The sequence below is a fragment of the Danio aesculapii genome, chromosome 19 (assembly GCF_903798145.1).
Source record: "Danio aesculapii chromosome 19, fDanAes4.1, whole genome shotgun sequence".
Lineage (NCBI taxonomy): Eukaryota > Metazoa > Chordata > Actinopteri > Cypriniformes > Danionidae > Danio > Danio aesculapii.
In genome coordinates this window covers 41,897,675-41,915,747 of record NC_079453.1, presented here as the reverse complement: position 1 = coordinate 41,915,747, position 18,073 = coordinate 41,897,675, and the positions used below count along the sequence as shown (strand labels likewise).

The following is an 18,073-nucleotide window of genomic DNA, read 5'->3' as shown; positions in this document are numbered from 1 at the left end:
AAAATAATATAATATAATATAATATAATATAATATAATATAATATAATATAATATAATATAATATATCATAACATAACATAACATAATATAATATAATATAATATAATATAATATAATATAATATAATATAATATAATATAATATAATATAATATAATATAGAAGTCCATCTATTAGCCCAATGACAAACTAACAGCAGGGTTGAAGGTTAAATGCATGTAAGTTTTTTCTAGTGCTTCTGAAAATAATTTTGTTATTTATTAAAATTCATTTATATTTGTTTTTTAGCTCCGAATTTAATTTGACTCCAATTTTAAGTGACTGTCAATTTTAGACTATATTTCTATGTAAGAACGGATCACACTCATTCATTCATTCATTTTCTTTTTGGCTTAGTCCCTTTATTAATCCAGGGTCACCACAGCGGAGTGAACCACCCACTTATCCAGCACATGTTTTACGCAGCTGATGCCCTTCCAGCCACCACCCATCTCTGGGAAACATCCATACACACTCACTCACACTCATACACTACGGACAATTTAGCCTTCCCAATTCACCTGTACCGCATGTCTTTGGACTGTGGGGGAAACCGGAAGACTCGGAGGAAACCCACACAAACGCAGGGAAAACATGCAAACTCTACACAGAAACTGTCACAGAAACCCACCCGAGGCTCAAACCAGCGACCTTCTTGCTGTGAGGTGACAGCACTACCTACTGCACCACTGCTTCGCCTCACATTCATCATTTATGACTTAATTTAGAGTTTTGATTTATATCTGATTCCTTACTCTTCAGTTATACGTTCATTAGGGACCAAATGCCACTCAGAGTTTCCCGCCCCAGTTTTGCGCGTCTTCTCACAGACAGTATGTCGACACTCTGAAGTTAGTCAGAGGATGCAGGATTAGCTAATATTCAAATAGACTGGTTGCAAACTGTTCACTCATCCTAAAAGAATAGGAAATTTAGCCAAGCCCGTGCATCTTGCTAATTTCAGTGATTACATGATTAAAAGATCTTCATGCTGTCGCGCCAAAACGGCTTCGTACAGTCAAATGTGTCTATTAATCAAATAACTATGTCGAATCATAAAGGTAGCACAGACTCCACTTAATCTACTGGATATAAAAAGATTTCAGGAGAATTCAGAATGAGTCAAAAATGTACATTTTATTTGTCAGGTAAAATTGTATTATGCCAATTACATAATAAAACATTCAGAAAGCCAATTCAGGGATGATACTGTAAAAATACGACATCCATTACTCAAAGATAAATCAAAGAGTTACGAGATGCATACCTGACCAGAGAAGTACAGTATATAAGTCTCAGAGATACTGCAACAGGATGTCTTGGCTACAAGATACCAATGATATTTGTGCCCATTTCCCTTAAATACTCAACTCAGAACAAACAGCCATAAATTTAAGACAATAAAAGCGTCACCGAGACCCTTGTCTGCATGGTGAATTTGAGGAGTTAACCATTTCTATAGGGGGGAGCATCTGGCAAAGATTTTATCAAAGCCAAAAACAAAATCAACATATACCAGTGAAATATTACAGTGACATTAAGACCACTTTACCAATCACACAGAGACATTTCAAATGAGACCAAACATGAATATAGAGCTACAAGATACACCATTTTAAAACCTTGGACATTTTATGTGAAATGTGAGTGATCTGCACTGATGGAGAAAGGCACCTCAAAGGTCAAGAAGGGGGGCTTGAGGTGAAAGAAGAAGAGTGAACTTTCTCGCATTCTCCACTGGTGAGGTGTAGCACTGTGTTTCCAGCCTATTGTAACAATTCTTGTGGTCTTGTCTCATGAAATTCCATAACAGTTAGATTTAGCTATTCTTACAACAATATAATATAATATAATATAATATAATATAATATAATATAATATAATATAATATAATATAATATAACATAAAATAATATAATATAATATAATATAATATAATATAATATAATATAATATAATATAATATAATATAATATAACATAAAATAATATAATATAATATAATATAAAATAATATAATATAATATAATATAATATAATATAATATAATATAATATAATATAATATAACATAAAATAATATAATATAATATAATATAATATAATATAATATAATATAATATAATATAATATAATATAATATAATATAACATAAAATAATATAATATAATATAATATAATATAATATAATATAATATAATATAACATAAAATAATATAATATAATATAATATAATATAATATAATATAATATAATATAATATAATATAATATAATATAATATAATATAATATAATATATTCCCAGTGATGGGTTGCAGCTGGAAGGGCATCCTCTGCGTAAAACATATGCTGGATATGTTGGCGGTTCATTCTGCTGTGGCAACCCTAGATTAATAAAGGGGCTACGCTGAAAATAAAATAAATGAATGAATGAATAACCCCATAATCCCAATTCTACACTGAAGATCTTGCGATGTGACTATTGCGGATGCTCACATTGTGGATGCTGAAACAATATATTGTGCAGGCCTATAATGTATATGCACAAATATATATGCTTTATATATATTTATATATATATATTATATGAGAGGAAGTGACTAACCACCACGCTTTCATATCTTTATATACATTACTTTCATGCAAACACCTCTCCATGTTCATGATCCTATTTCTAAATGCCATGGGTCACAATTTGACTGAAGAAATTTCCTGTTTTTTACAGTTGGTATAAACATCAACAACAAATCTGATGAAGTTTCCAGTAATTACTTTGGGAGGAGTCTGGCTACAAATATAAGAGGTACAGAAGAGAATCACCGGGCAGAAAGACACAGACAGCAGCAGAAGCATCCCAAACAGGCAGAAACCCAGCCAGCAAGGTAAAGTTATTATCACTCTCAGCGAATCTCTTATAGGAAAAGTAAACTATAGTTTTATCTAATCTAATTCTAATAGGTAGTCTTATATACAGTCAGTGCACAGCGTAATGCACCCCTCTTTAAAAAATGATTATTTTATCCATTTCTGAAAATGGTCAATATAGACAATATATTTTGGTGCACTACTAAAAAGTTATTTTGATTAAAATAAGAGTTTGGTCAACTATACAGATAGTACATTTAATTTCAAATGAGGTGCTGCCAAATAAAATGACAAACTACAACACTTACAACACCTAAATTCTTTTGATTTTTCTATGTATTACAATTTTTATTTAATACTTTTCCCTAACATATTCATTGGAGTGTACAAAGTTTTTGTAATCTTAAATTAATTTGTTAATTAGTTCCAGATTTGGCTTTATTACTGACATGCAATGTATACACACACACACACACACACACACACACACACATTATTGTTTAGCATCTTATAGAAAGTTTTAATTTAAAATAGAGATTCATAGGGGGTGTACTCATTTATGATGGGCAGTGTACTAAACTAAACTAAAATAAAATAAAATAAAATAAACTAAGATAAACTAAACTAAACTAAACTAAGCTAAACTAAACTGAAATAAACTAAACCAAACTAAACTAAACTAAACTAAACTAAGCTAAACTAAACTGAAATAAACTAAACCAAACCAAACCAAACTAAACTAAACTAAACTGAAATAAACTAAACCAAACCAAACTAAACTAAACTAAACTAAACTAAACTAAACTAAACTAAACTAAACTAAACTAAACTAAACTAAACTAAACTAAATCAAAATAAACTAAACCAAAATAAACTAAACCAAACTAAACCAAACTAAACTAAACTAAACTGAAATAAACTAAACCAAAATAAACTAAACCAAACTAAACTAAACTAAACTGAAATAAACCAAACCAAACCAAACCAAACCAAACCAAACTAAACTAAACTAAACTAAACTAAACTAAACTAAACTAAACTAAACTAAACTAAACCAAACTAAACTAAACTAAACTAAACTAAACTAAACTAAAACTAAACCAAACTAAACTAAACTAAACTAAACTAAACTAAACTGTCCCCAGATTAATAAAGAGACTAAGCCGCAAAGAAAATAAAGAAACGATGAAAATAAAATAACCTGATATTATAAAAGAGAGATCTATACTCATTTACGATGGGGAGTGTATTAAAATAAAAATACAAATATAAAAAAAAATAAAAATAAAATAATACATACCTGATATTCTCAAATTTCCTATTTTCAGATGTTCCCAGTGTTGATGTTACTCATGGCGGCTCTGGTGGCTGCAGATGAGCCTCTGCTGGATCTGTCCATCCCGGTGGAGACTGTAGACACCTCTGCCTCTGTGATTCACTGCGATGCTCGAACTGTGTGCCCCGATAGAACAACATGCTGTCGGACTCCATATGGCAAATGGACATGTTGTCCTTACTCAATGGTAAGAAAATCACGTTTTTTATATTTTTCTACTAATAGTTACGGGGTTAACCTTTGTTCACTCTCTCCTCTGTCTCAGGGTCAGTGCTGCAGGGATGGGATTCACTGTTGTCGACATGGTTATCGTTGCAATTTCACCTCCACCCGATGCCTGCGAGGCTGGCTGACAATGCCATCGTCCTTCCAGGAGGCCACCAGAACCTTCCAGAAAGATCAGGTATGTCAGACCACTGTAAAAATGTACAAATAAAATAATACAAATTATATGCAAAACACACACTTAAATAAAAACAAAATTATACAAAACTTTTTTGTAACTATATATATATATATATATATATATATATAGTTGAAGTCATAATTGTTAGCCCCCTTGAATTATTAGCCCCCCTGTTTATTTTTTCCCCCAATTTCTGTATACGGAGAGAAGATTGTTTCAACATATTTCTAAACATAATAGTTTTAACAACTCATCTCTAATAACTGATTTATTTTATCTTTGTCATGATGACAGTAAATAATATTTGACTAGATATTTCTCAAAACACTTCTACACAGCTTAAAGTGACATTTAAAGGCTTAACTAGGTTAATTAGGTTAATTAGGCAGGTAATTAGGCAAGTTATTTTATAATGATGGTTTGTCCTGTAGACTATTGAAAAAAATATATATAGTTATATTTACTGTCATTATGACAAAGATAAAATAAATTAGTTATTAGAAATTAGTTATTAAAACAAATCACATTTAGAGATGTGTTGAAAAAAATCTTCTCTTTGTTAAACAGACATTGGGGAAAAAATAAACAGGGGGGTTGATAATTCTGACTTCAACTGTATATATCGTATGCACACATATATTATGTCAACACACTTTTATTTTGGATGCGATTAACCGTGATTAATCTTTGCCCAGCACTAAAATAAATGTAAATAAATGTAATATAAACATTTCTAATTCAAATAATATATTAAAATAAATATATATTAATATTAATAAATATTACTGAAGTTAGACATGTCTATATTCAGTAATATACAGAGATATACTGTGGTATTGAACATGCATGATATTATTATTGCTGTGAGTGAAAGTTTATTGCCTTTTACGAATATTCAGATTACTTTGTTCACAGTGCTGCTCATCACAGCACTAAATGCTTTGATTTCTTTTCAAACGCAAACATTTTCATAGTAATTTAGTCTACAACAGGCCTGAGAATGTTGACTGAAATTTGATGACTCTTTATGGAGCTGTTGTTTATTAAAACTTAACAATAAAGCTCCATTTTTGAACATTAATTATTCAAAATTGACAATAAAAACGTCATGTATCGCATTTATTAATCATGCTAACTCAAAATCAAAAATCCTACCATTTAATAGAGCTAATTAAAAATTATGTTCAGTTACTTTTTTTAAACTAAGATTAACTTCATAACCTTTGTATCAAATGTAGCTGCATCTCTTCTTTGATGTTAGTTAATGCATGACTATCACTTTATTTATGAGACCTTATTGTAAAGTGTTACTTAATAATGAACGTTATAAACATGAATATTTGATTATACAAAATATTAAGACACAATAAAATAATACACAAAAAATGTAGTTCTTCTCCTTTTAAAGTAACCTCTAACATATGTCAATATTGTGAAAATAATACACAATTATCACAGCAATTATCGCTACAAAAGTGCAATAATTACCATCACATGCTTAATTAGACTACATTTATATTTGAGGTATTTTTATTGGTTCAAAATACATTAATACATTGTGTTACGGCTGTTGCCTGTCTGTGTTTGTGCTTGCGTGTGTGTCATGACGTCACTCACGGTTTGTTTCCTAGAGTCCGCCTTTGCGCACCTGCGGCGAGTTGCGCTCATTGAAAATTGCCTATATGGACCAACATTGAGCGGCGAGAGAGAGGAGACTTCACATCCAGCTTTTATTTTCTTTAATTTACTGTTTAGTTTCCCTTAAGTCCTACTTTGATCTGCTTTGTTAATTGTTGGGTTGTTTAGTCTTTGGTTAGTGTTGTATATTTGTTGGAAAACGTGAGTTTGATTCTTTATTCATTCTTTCTTAGTTGTTACACATGATTTGTTTGATTTGGTTGTAATTTATTAATTTAGACCACTAAGTTCGTGTGTACTCTTTAAATTAATAAATTTATTACAACCCAAACAAACAAATCACGTGTAACAACTAAGAAATGAATAATCAAACTCACGTTTTCCAACAAATATACAACACTAACCAAAGACTAAACAATCCAACAATGAACAAAGCAGATCAAACTAAGACTTAAGGGAACCAAAACAATAAATTAAAGATAATAAAAGCTTGATGGCTGGCTGTGAAGTCTCCTCTCTCTCTCCGCTTAATGTTGGTCCATATTTATAGGCAATTTTCAATGAGCGCAACTCGCCGCAGGTGCGCAAAGGCGGACTCCAGGAAACAAACAGTGAGAGAAGTCATCACACACACGCAAGCACAAACACAGCCAGCCAACAGCCGTAACAATTGTTACTCAATATTTCAAAGTAATTGTTTGTGAACTGCATTCATTTCTAAGTTGAAAACTTTTTTAATCCCCACTTCCTTTATCAATAAAACACGGTTGAACTTTTCAAGCTGCAAACAATAAAACAGTGTGAAATAAAAGACATGTGACTTTCACACAAAGGCCACGGTGACTTAAGGCCACAACTCAAACACTTTATCTTAAAAATAAATCCCATACCAAACTATTAAATTCTGAACAAGCTGCTTGAGATGCTGCATGTTATGATTTTGCCAAGTACGATGCGATCCTGGAACATTTTTGTTCTAAAAATGAGGCCCATACCTATTCCCTACCCGTAAACCCAACCATAACTGTAAAATCCAATAGTTGCATAATCATATAGAAGTGCATAAACCTAACCATAAACCTAAACTAACAGGTTTACTCAACATAAATGGTAAACGTATCCCTTCATTCTGATTTTAATGTTGTTCCAAGACATGTTGGAACGTTGTTTCAATATAGATGTTAATCCAGGAGCATGTCCTACTTGGTAAAATCAGGATGGCGTTAAGATGCTTGCTAATCTCAAAAAGAAGCTGATTTTGCAGCACTTATAGACCACATTCTGTCTGTGGTAGTTTTAATTATTTGAGCTGCCATCATTTACATTGGTCGTACTAATGTAATTATTGTGAAAGGAAATTCAGACCCAGGCTGAGACTGTCCAATGTGAAGGAAATTTCTACTGCCCGGCTGAGAAGTTTTGCTGCAAGACAGGAACTGGCCAGTGGGGCTGCTGCAGCGGTAAAACAGACTTCATGTTACTGTATTAATAACCATGGCTAATCATGAAGCATAATATAATTCACTTATAACCTGTATTTCTGTTTTTCATAGAGTTGGAGTTGTAAGCAAACAACCACTGTTACATTGGTTCACCTCTTACTGAAGACTGTCAAAATGGCAAAGGGGGCTCCAAACTTCATTTATGTTTCAGGCTTTAGTTTATTCTTACTGAATTAAAGTGAAATAAAAAGTAATAGAATTACTGTCGAAATGCATTGTAATTTAATAAATGTTTCTGATTAGTGGAAAAAGAGATTGTGTTTTTATTCATTCGTTTGTGGTATTTAATCTGTGCTTATAAATTAAATATTTAAAGGGATAGTTCATCACAAAAAATGCAAATTCAGTCATCATTTACTTACCTTTTACTTGTCTCAGACTTTTATGAGTTTCTTTCTTCTGTCAAACACACACACACACAAAACAAGATCATTTGAAAAATGTTGGAAACCTGTAACGATTGATTTCTATAGTATTTGTCTTCTTTTTTTTAGGGAAGACATGTTTTATGTTTTCAACTTCCTTCAAAATATATATTTTCGTGTCCAACAGAAGAAAGAAAACACATGAGGGAGAGCAGAGAGTACATTTTTATTTTGAGGAAAGAAATGAGCACTTCCATGCAAATGTCAACCTTGCCACGAAAAAAAAAGGTTTTCACCAAAATATGGAAAAGTTATTGTGTAAGCAAGTATTTTACAGTACTTTAAAAATACTCAAAAATGTCCCTGTCAATGATTTCATACTCTTATATTTGATTTACCGAAGTCACACAAGTGACAATTTCACATGTTACATCCATAACGCAGAGATGTCACATCCATAACGACACTTTTCCCTCATAAATGCAAAAATCTTAAATAAAATAAAACCAATCATGCTTGTTCTATAGTGAGCCAAATCTGACTTTCATTATTTCTTTTGGGTTGCTCAGTTTAATTCACAGAATTTCAACAAAGCCTGTTTTATACTGTAAACTCGCTGACTTTTTTAGTCAAATCCATAACACATGTTTATTTTCCTCAATTAAAGTACAAAACATGTTTACAGATTGATAGTTTTCTTATCCTATAACTCTGTGGTTAGTTGTTCTGGAAAATATAAACAAATGTTTTAATATAATGTTAACATATCCTTTCTCTGTGAATTTATGAGTTGAGTTTTTACTGCAAATGGCACTCACATAGTTCTGTCCATATACCTCTGTTACCTTTACCTCTATCCACTGACTCGTTTAGTTAAGTGTTTGGCTATATAACTATATGTGCTTCATTTGTAACACTGTTAACTAAAATAAATACCTATAAATTACAAAAGTAACCTATGTTTTTGCATTATTAAACACGGACTCTTTTTCTCGCACTTTTCCACACACAATGGGAGCAAATGTGGATTTCCAAAAGTAAACAACAAGTAATGCACGTATTGTCAATATGTGATTGGCAGGATATAATTTGTATATCCTACCACATTTGTATAGCTTACCACTGGTACGCGACTTTAAATGAAGAAATTACCGTCATAAATTCAGAAAATGTGTCCATGAGACTAAACGCTTGACAAGGTAAAATACGTTAAGTCGATATATCCTGATTCGTCTAAAGCAGGTCGCACACCACAAGTCGGTGGCTGTCCGCAGCGCCCAGCCACCACTCAGGACACTGTTCATTTTTCTTCCGCGCTACAGACACCATCTGAACAGTTCCGTTTAAAATAGCATGCGAATGTGAATGCTATGTTCATGTTTCATTGTAAATAAACAGTTAATAGGTCAGTAATATGTTTTATTATCATTATTTACAAAATAAAAAATAAGTAGTATACATTAGCAGCAAATAGGCCCACATTAGCAAACAGATCAGCTTATTAAACTGAATAGCTATTATAATGAAACAGAGTCGAGCTATCAAATCTCATTAGCCATTTCTTCACTGTATAACTTACACATTCTGATTAAAGAGCAATGAATGAATCTCTTATTTATTTAGATTTCTTTCGTTTGTTTACATTAACTAACAGGTGTCACTTTAAAAATGCACACATCTAACATAATGAAACCATTCAATTGTTTTCCTAACTTTTTATGCTCATTTAGGACGAAATTAGCTGTGTTTGAAAGAAAACCCACCAAGATCGACACCTTTGAATATAATTTTTATTATTAATTATGTGTGTATGTGTTTAAACACGCACCCAAAATCCAGACTTTCGCTGCGCTTCAAATCGCATGTACAGAATCCGTTTGGGAAACAGCGTCTATTTATCACTATGGAGCGCGTCAGCTGACAGTCATGCACTGCTATGACTGTTTTGAGGATTGCATTTGAAGGGGAGACGGCACCTGTAATAACAAGGAAAGGGAATCCCGCTGTTTTTATATTTATTTCAAAGTGTTTTACAACAAAGCGAAAGCATAGAACAGATTCACATATAAGAGCAACGGCCGGCCGCTGGTGGTTCGGCGGTATGGGTTGCGTATAGGGAGGCTCGGCTCTTTAATGTTTATTTGCCTCCCTTCAGAGAAAGACTGAAAATACGGGAGAATCTGGGGAAAAACGGGAGGGGTGATAGATATGTATATAGTATGTATTGTCTCTTACATTATACTCTGTCCAGCCACTTTATTGGGTCGTCTATATTGCAAGTAATATTTTCGGGTTTAAAGGGATAGTTCACCCACAAAAAAATGAACATTTAGGCTGCACATTATTTGCTCACACTGGTTCTCGACTTTTATGAGTTTCTTTGCCATGTTTGGGTAAAAATTTAGTTTTTAAAGTAATGTTTTATATACTTAATCTTTAAAAAAGAGCGAAAGAAAAGAAAGAAAGAAACAGAAACGCAAAAAATATATAGCACATACTTTCACATTACTTTCCTTAGAGCAGTGTTTCCCAACCCTGTTCCTGAAGGCACATCAAAAGTCCACATTTTCAACCTCTCCCTAATCAAACACACCTGAATCATCTTCTCATAACATCAGAAGAGACTCCAAAACCTGAAATGAATGGGTCAGATAATGGAGACATCCAAAATATGGACTGTTGGTGTGCCTCCAGGAACAGGGTTGGGAAACACTGCCTTAGAGCATAGGTATCAAACTCAATTCCTGGAGGGCCGCAGCTCTGCACAGTTTTGCTCCAACCCTAATCAAACACAGCTGATCCAACTGATCAAGGTGTTCAAGACTACTTGTAGTGACGTTTCCCTTTTTACCTTTGTACCACCTCTTTGGCTTTAGAACTGCTTACATTCTTCATGGCACAGATTCGGGCGGGTGCTGAAAACATTCCATATTTTGGTCCATATTGACATAAGTATGTGCAGTAATAATGCAGTTGCATTCATATCCATGATGCTAATTTTCCATTCCAGTGCTGTGTTGAACGGAGATCTGGTGACTGTGGAGCCGTTTGAGTGAACAAGTTCAAGAAACCAGTTTGTGCTTTGTATTATGTTCATACATTATATATTTTTAGGGAGGCCATGCAAACTGCAGCTTTGTTTTTTGTTTTTAGCAGACATGGTTGCACTGTTGTGCTCTTTTTCTGCTGCTGTAGCTCATCTGCTTCAAAGTTTGATATGTGGTGTGTTTAGAGATGCAGACCTGGTGCCAGTACCATGAAGCTACATATAGCTGGCTAACCAGTTTATATTGTTTATTTTGCTCCAATCTTCAATCTTGAGTTTAAGGTATTATAAAGGCAGCTCGACTTGAATCATTCTTTGTTGCCATGGTATTATGGAGCAGCTTTGCTGAGCTACCTGAGGTACACAAAACCCAGAAGTTGTGCAAACTAAACTGAAAATTAACTGGCTAGCTATTCCAGCTTTATGGTGGAGGCTCCTGGGTAGTATAGCAAGGCAAGGTTATTTATATGGCACATTTCATACACAGTGGCAATTCAAATTGCTTTACATAAACAGGAATAAAAGAAAAAGGTATAAGAGAAATAAAAACAAATAATAAAAATGGTAAAAAATAAATAAATAAAGAAAAATGTGTGAAAAAGAAGAGAAAAACATAATAGTGCGATCTGTTGGACATAGCACAGTGCTCAGGTTGTAAGTCGTGCTCAGGTCGTAGGTAGTAGTTCGTAACAAGGATTTATTTGAGTAAACAGTGCCTTTCAATCAAATCAAACCACTCTGGTCATTCTCTTCTGATTCTCATAGCTATCCATTACTTATTCCTTAAAATACCAATAGATAAGCAGTTTGTGAAATACTCAAACCACCCCATTTTTCACTAATGTCCATCCCATATTCAGTCATTTACATCAGCTACCAATTTCCACCTTTTGGGTGAAAAAGAAAAACAGAAAAAGAAACTCATAAAGGTTTGGAAACATTATGGGTGGAAGAATATTTTGGGTGAACTATCCCTTTAAAGCATTAAGTTGAATCCATGTGATTGGCTGATTATTAGTTATTAACATTAACAAGCAGATTAAAAAGCACACCTAATAAAGTGGCCAGTGAGTGAATATATATATTTTCAGGTGGATGTCACCCACTATACTTTTAATCTCTTCTGCTTTCAGTTTGCCATGTCATTGACAAGGACAACAATGGCTACTTAAGCATCAAAGAGTGGGTTGAAGATTGAAGACAGCCACATCAGGCTTAGGATATTGTGGAGATTGCCTTGAAGAAAATGGTACTTGTGTCAGAATATTTTCTGAAATATTATGGGGTTTTATTTTCTCCATCTGTTAAGATGCTTTGTCACAATCTACGTTGTAAAACACTATAGATGTAAACATAAATTGAATTGAATATGGAATATTTCTCCATTGTTAAAGGGACAGTTCACCACCAAAAATAAATTTCTGTCAAAGATTTACCCAGTCAAGTTTTTTCAAACCTGTTTGAGGTCATTTTTTCTCTGAAATACAGAATATATTTGTTCCCCATTGAGTACAATTGTATTTTCCCCATAGAAATCAGGAGGATCTAAGAGTTTTTTGGTTTTTATTGTTGAGTGAACTGCCCCTTTATCACACTGCCAGTATTTTTCCCCTATCAGGATTATGACCATGATGGGAGAGTTTCTTATGCAGATTTTGAGAAGACGGTCATGGATGAAAACCTTTTACTAGAAGCTTTTGGAAACTGCCTTCCTGATGCAAAGGTAAAACTCACAAGCAACTATGTGTGCATGTAATATTTAATTCTCTTAAATAATCTTTTCATTCATCTGGCAGAGTATACTAGCATTTGAGCAACAGGCATTTCAGAAACAGTATGAACAGTGAGAAAAATGACTGGATTTTGTGGGGAAAAAACTAAGTGTCAAACAATATTTGGGGCTGAAACTAAATTAAAAAACTAAAACATTGTTCATTGTATGACCCTGATTGCATTCCTAACTTCTTCTTCATAGTTTTGGAGAAGTGTGTTTTACTTGAACAGGTTTAACCTTTGGAACAGACGCAGCATATGAAAAGAAAACACAAAAGAAATCAATATATTATGAAATGCAGCACATAATGTACATAATATGCATAATAGTTCATTCCAAAATTAACATTCAGATACTATACACTCACTCTGGTGTTGTTCTAATGATTTACATGTCTTCCTAATTTGTACAAAAACGTTACGATATTTATTTTAGAAATATATATATATTTATTGGCATATCTTCAGAACTCCTGCAAGTAGGGCTGCACAATATATTGTTTCTGCACCGATATCGCTATATGCGCATCTGCAATAGTCACATCACAGGACCTGCAATGTTAAATCTGAATTATGGTTGACCAGGTGCTACAGAACACTTGATTTGTAGAGCCACTGCTAAGTTTACCCATATTAGAGTGAACGTTTATCATTTGTATGTTTTTAAGTTCTGTGACTAAGCGTTCCAAGAGAGTTTAAAACATTTGGCCACAAAAAATGATGATGTGTAGAGGTGTAACCAAGATTAATTGTATTTAATTGTGTGCAGAATTTTTTTTCTTACTTAGAATTTCTGTCTTGTTTCTAGTCATAATATCTACATTTCAAAGCAAAAACTAATTTTCTCACCTTATTTGCTGATAATTTAGCTCATTTTAAAGAAAAACTCTTAATTTTGATTTATTTATTTCTTCTGAAGGTGAAAACAAAACAATATTTTTACTTGATCTAAGAATTTGAGATCTTTTGACTAGAAATGAGACAAAACAAAGTAGGAAAAGTATTGTTTTTGCATTGTGATTATTCAATTTCTGCACTTGAATACTGTTAGACTGTCGGACAAAGCCGTTCAAACCACCTTGTGAAACTGTATTCATATCGTAATATCTTATGCAGAAAAATAAAATAACGCAATATCCAATTTTTTCAATATCGTGCAGCCCTACTTGCAATATATGTCAAGTGTCCAATCCAATGGGATGAATTGATTCTGTGATACATTTCATTCTGTGTTATATAAACGAATACAAGCAGAACAGTTTAAAAAATGTCTCCTTTTGTGTATCCTATATATATATATATGTATGTGTGTGTGTGTGTGTGAGAGGAACTAATGACTAAAGTGACTAATCACATCACTATGCTTTCATATCCTTATATACATTACTTTCATGCAAACACTTCTCCATGTTCATGATCTTGTTTCTAAATGCCATGGGTCACAAGATAACTGATAAGATTTCCTGTTTTTACAGTGGGCATAAATCTCAGCAACAAATCTGATGAAGTTTCCAGTAATTACACTGGGAGGAGTCTGGCTACAAATATAAGAGGTACAGAAGAGAATCACCGGGCAGAACGACACAGACAGCAGCAGAAGCATCTCAAACAGGAGGAAACCCAACCAGCAAGGTAAATGATATGATCAGCATTCTCAGCGAAACTATTATGGGAAAAGAAAACTAATTCTATTTGGTAGTACACTGAAAAAAAGTGTTGCATGGAAAACTGTTGCAAACAATTTATTTGTGTTGAATTTAAACAAACAAATTAAATTGAGCAATGTTCAACTTAATTTGTTTGTTTAAATTCAGCCCAAATAAATCGTTTTCAACCACTTAACGTAAAAAATTTTAGTAAATCCAAGGAATCATCTTTGAATAATTTTTTTTCAGTGATATTGTGTACAGTCAGTGCACAGCATAAATGAGTGCAACCTTCTTTAAAAGTGAATATTTTATACATTTCTTAGTAAATATATAGTCAATATATTTTGGTCCAGAGTTTACTTTGGTACTGTCAAATGTAATGTATACACACAAGTATATTATTGTTTAGCATTCTACAGAAAGTTTTAATATAAAGGAGAGATCTGTAGGGGGTGAACTTATTTATGATGGACAACGTACTAAGCTAAACTAAAATAAAATTAAATAAAATAGAAAAGAAATTTAAATAAAATAAAAATTACCTGATATTCTCTGGTTTCCTATTTTCAGATGTTCCCAGTGTTGATGTTACTCATGGCGGCTCTGGTGGCTGCAGATGAGCCACTGCTGGAGCTGTCCATCCCGGTGGAGACTGTAGACACCTCTGCCTCTGTGATTCACTGCGACGCTCAAACTGTGTGCCCCGATAGAACAACATGCTGTCTGAGTCCGTATGGCATATGGTCATGTTGTCCTTACTCAATGGTAAGAGAATCTCGGTTTAATATTTTTCTACGGGGTTCACCTTTGCTCACCCTCTCCTCTGTCTCAGGGTCAGTGCTGCAGGGATGGGATTCACTGCTGTCAACACGGTTATCACTGCGATTCCACCTCCACCCGATGCTTGCGAGGCTGGCTGACACTGCCATCGTCTTTCCAGAAGGCCACCAGAACCTTCCAGAAAGTTCAGGTATGTCAGACCACTTTAAAAATGTACAAATAAAATATGTCAATAAATAACATAGTGCAGTGCAAATATTAATTGCATTCAAAGTAAAAGTTTAAAAAGTATCATATGCAAAACACACACTTATATAAAAAAATTATACAAAACCTTTTGCATCGGTATTTAAATTGATATATAATTTGTCTGTGAGTATATATATATATATATATATATATATATATATATATATATATATATATATATATATATATATATATATATATATATATATATATAGTTGAAGTCAGAATTATTAGCCTCCCTTTGCTTTTTTTTCTTTCCAGAGCAAGGAAATTTTCACAGTATGTCTGATAATGTTTTTTCTTCTGGAGAAAGTCTTATTTGTTTTATTTTGGCTAGAATTAAAGCAGTTTTAATTTTTTTTTTTAAACTATTTTAAGGTAAAAATTATTAGCCCTTTTAAGCTATATATTTTTCAATAGTCTACAGAACAAACCATCATTGTATAATATATATATATATATACAGTACACACATATTATGTCAAAACACACTTTTATTTTGGATGTGATTAAACGTGATTAATCTTTGTCCAGCACTATAATAAATGTAAGTAAATGTAACATAAATATTTCTAATTCAAATAATATATTAAAATAATAAATTAATATTAATAAATATTACAGAAGTTAGACCTGCCAATATTGAGTAATACACATTGTGATATTGAACATGCATGATATTGTTATTGTTAAATTAATGTGAGTAAATATTTCTTATTACCTTTTATCACATCAGTTATCACTGCAAGAAAATACAATAATTACCATCATATCCTTAAATGGAGTACATTCATATTTGAGGTATTTTTTATTGTTTCAAAATGTATTTTAATTCAGTGTTACTCAATATTTTAAAGTAACTTTCTGTGAACTGCATTCATTTCTAAGTTAAAGTAGTTTCTAAACTTATTTTTATTGTACCTATGAGCTAGTGATGCAACTTGTGTTACAGTGACCTACAAGACAATCTTTACACTCTATGTCATATGACTCTGAATCACCACTTCCTTTAGCAGTAAAACACAGTTGAACATTTTCAAGCTGCAAACAATGAAACAGTGTACAATAAAAGACATGTGACTTTCACACAGTCAAGGCCACAGTCACTTTAGAAGTGAAAGTTAGTTGTTAATTCAACTTTATTAGTGCTTGATTTAGGAGAGTGGCAAATAATGCATCTAAAAAAACTGTTATTAAGATTTAGTCAGATCCACACTGCAGTGTATACAAATCCAGACAGAACAATTACCTCTTGATTTGAGAAGACACTGCAGGTGATAACAAAGAACAACAGGGTTTTAATTACATTTCATTTTAAAGGAACAAAACCATCAGAGCAAAGTTTAACTCAAGCACTTTATCTTGAAAATAAATCATAAACCAAAACATTAAATTCTTGCCTGATTACATTCATAAACTGGATTTCTTAAGATGCTGCACGCTATGATTTCGCCAAGTACGTTGCGATCCTGGATTAACGTCTGTGTTGATCCTCGAACATAATTTCTTTTGTTTGAAAATGTCATCCAAACCTACTCTCTACCCCTAAACCCAACCAAAACTGTATTTCTCAAAACAATAATAGGCATAACAATCATGTAAAAGTGCATACACCTAATCATAAGCCTAAATTAAACATAAAGGTAACTGTGTCCCTTAATTCTGATTGGCTGATTGGAATGTTGTTCCAGGATCAACTTAGATGTAAACCCAGCAACATGTCCTAATTGGTGAAATCAGGTTGGCGTTAAAGCAAAGATGCTTGCTAATCTCAAAAAGAAGCTGATTTTGCAGCACTTATAGACCACATTCTGTCTGTGGTAGTTTTAATTATTTGAGCTGCTATCATTTAAATTGGTCGTACTAATGTAATTATTGTGAATGGAAATTTAGACCCAGGCTGAGACTGTGCAATGTGAAGGAAATTTCTATTGCCCGGCTGAGAAGTTTTGCTGCAAGACAAGAACTGGCCAGTGGGGCTGCTGCAGCGGTAAAACAGACTTCATGTCACTGTATTAATAACCATGGCTAATCATGAAGCATAATATAATACAATTCACTTATAACCTGTATTTCTGTTGTTCGTAGGGTTGGAGTTGTAAGGAAACAACCACTGTTACATTGGTTCACCACTTACTGAAGACTGTCAAAATGGCAAGGGGGTCATTCATGTTTCAGGCTTTAGTTTATTCTCACATCCAGGCTGAATTCATGTGAAATAAAAACTAATGGAATTACTGTCAAAATTCACTGTCATTTAATAAATGTCTGTGATTGGGGGGAGAAATTGTGTTTTTTTTTCATACATTCGTGGTATTCTTATAAAGTAATCAGTGATTATGAATGAAATATTTTAACGATAACTAAAGCTGCAAATTCTGTCATTATTTACTTACCCTTTACTTTTCTCAAACCAATATGAGTTT

The 18,073-nt window shown here is 32.8% G+C and overlaps 2 protein-coding genes across 4 annotated transcripts; both read left to right on the top strand.

Annotated features, from left to right (window-relative positions):
• Positions 1 to 2,827: 2,827 nt before the first annotated feature.
• On the top strand, positions 2,828 to 17,809 carry LOC130247203 (progranulin-like). Of its 3 annotated transcripts, none has more exons than XM_056480413.1 (5): positions 2,828 to 2,920; positions 4,232 to 4,426; positions 4,505 to 4,642; positions 7,638 to 7,743; positions 17,736 to 17,809. In XM_056480413.1, exons 2-5 carry the CDS (start codon positions 4,232 to 4,234, stop codon positions 17,747 to 17,749), a joined length of 453 nt encoding a protein of 150 aa, XP_056336388.1. In that variant the 5' UTR covers positions 2,828 to 2,920; the 3' UTR covers positions 17,750 to 17,809. The 3 variants fall into 3 exon arrangements, with proteins under 3 accessions (XP_056336388.1, XP_056336389.1, XP_056336387.1); XM_056480414.1 differs by lacking the exon at positions 17,736 to 17,809 and adding an exon at positions 7,837 to 8,036 and having other exon boundaries at positions 7,647 to 7,743; XM_056480412.1 differs by lacking the exon at positions 17,736 to 17,809 and adding an exon at positions 7,837 to 8,036.
• Positions 14,503 to 17,825, top strand: grna.1 (granulin a, tandem duplicate 1). The gene is made up of 5 exons (XM_056480415.1): positions 14,503 to 14,601; positions 15,189 to 15,383; positions 15,451 to 15,588; positions 17,541 to 17,637; positions 17,736 to 17,825. Exons 2-5 carry the CDS (start codon positions 15,189 to 15,191, stop codon positions 17,747 to 17,749), a joined length of 444 nt encoding a protein of 147 aa, XP_056336390.1. The 5' UTR covers positions 14,503 to 14,601; the 3' UTR covers positions 17,750 to 17,825.
• Positions 17,826 to 18,073: the final 248 nt, after the last annotated feature.

Coding starts and splice junctions, on each gene's coding strand:
- grna.1 (XM_056480415.1), top strand. CDS start 15,189: ATGTTCCCAGTGTTGATGTTACTCATGGCGGCTCTGGTGGCTGCAGAT. Junction 15,384..15,450: donor CATGTTGTCCTTACTCAATG/GTAAGAGAATCT, acceptor CCTCTGTCTCAG/GGTCAGTGCTGCAGGGATGG. Junction 15,589..17,540: donor GAACCTTCCAGAAAGTTCAG/GTATGTCAGACC, acceptor ATGGAAATTTAG/ACCCAGGCTGAGACTGTGCA.
- LOC130247203 (XM_056480413.1), top strand. CDS start 4,232: ATGTTCCCAGTGTTGATGTTACTCATGGCGGCTCTGGTGGCTGCAGAT. Junction 4,427..4,504: donor CATGTTGTCCTTACTCAATG/GTAAGAAAATCA, acceptor CCTCTGTCTCAG/GGTCAGTGCTGCAGGGATGG. Junction 4,643..7,637: donor GAACCTTCCAGAAAGATCAG/GTATGTCAGACC, acceptor TTATTGTGAAAG/GAAATTCAGACCCAGGCTGA.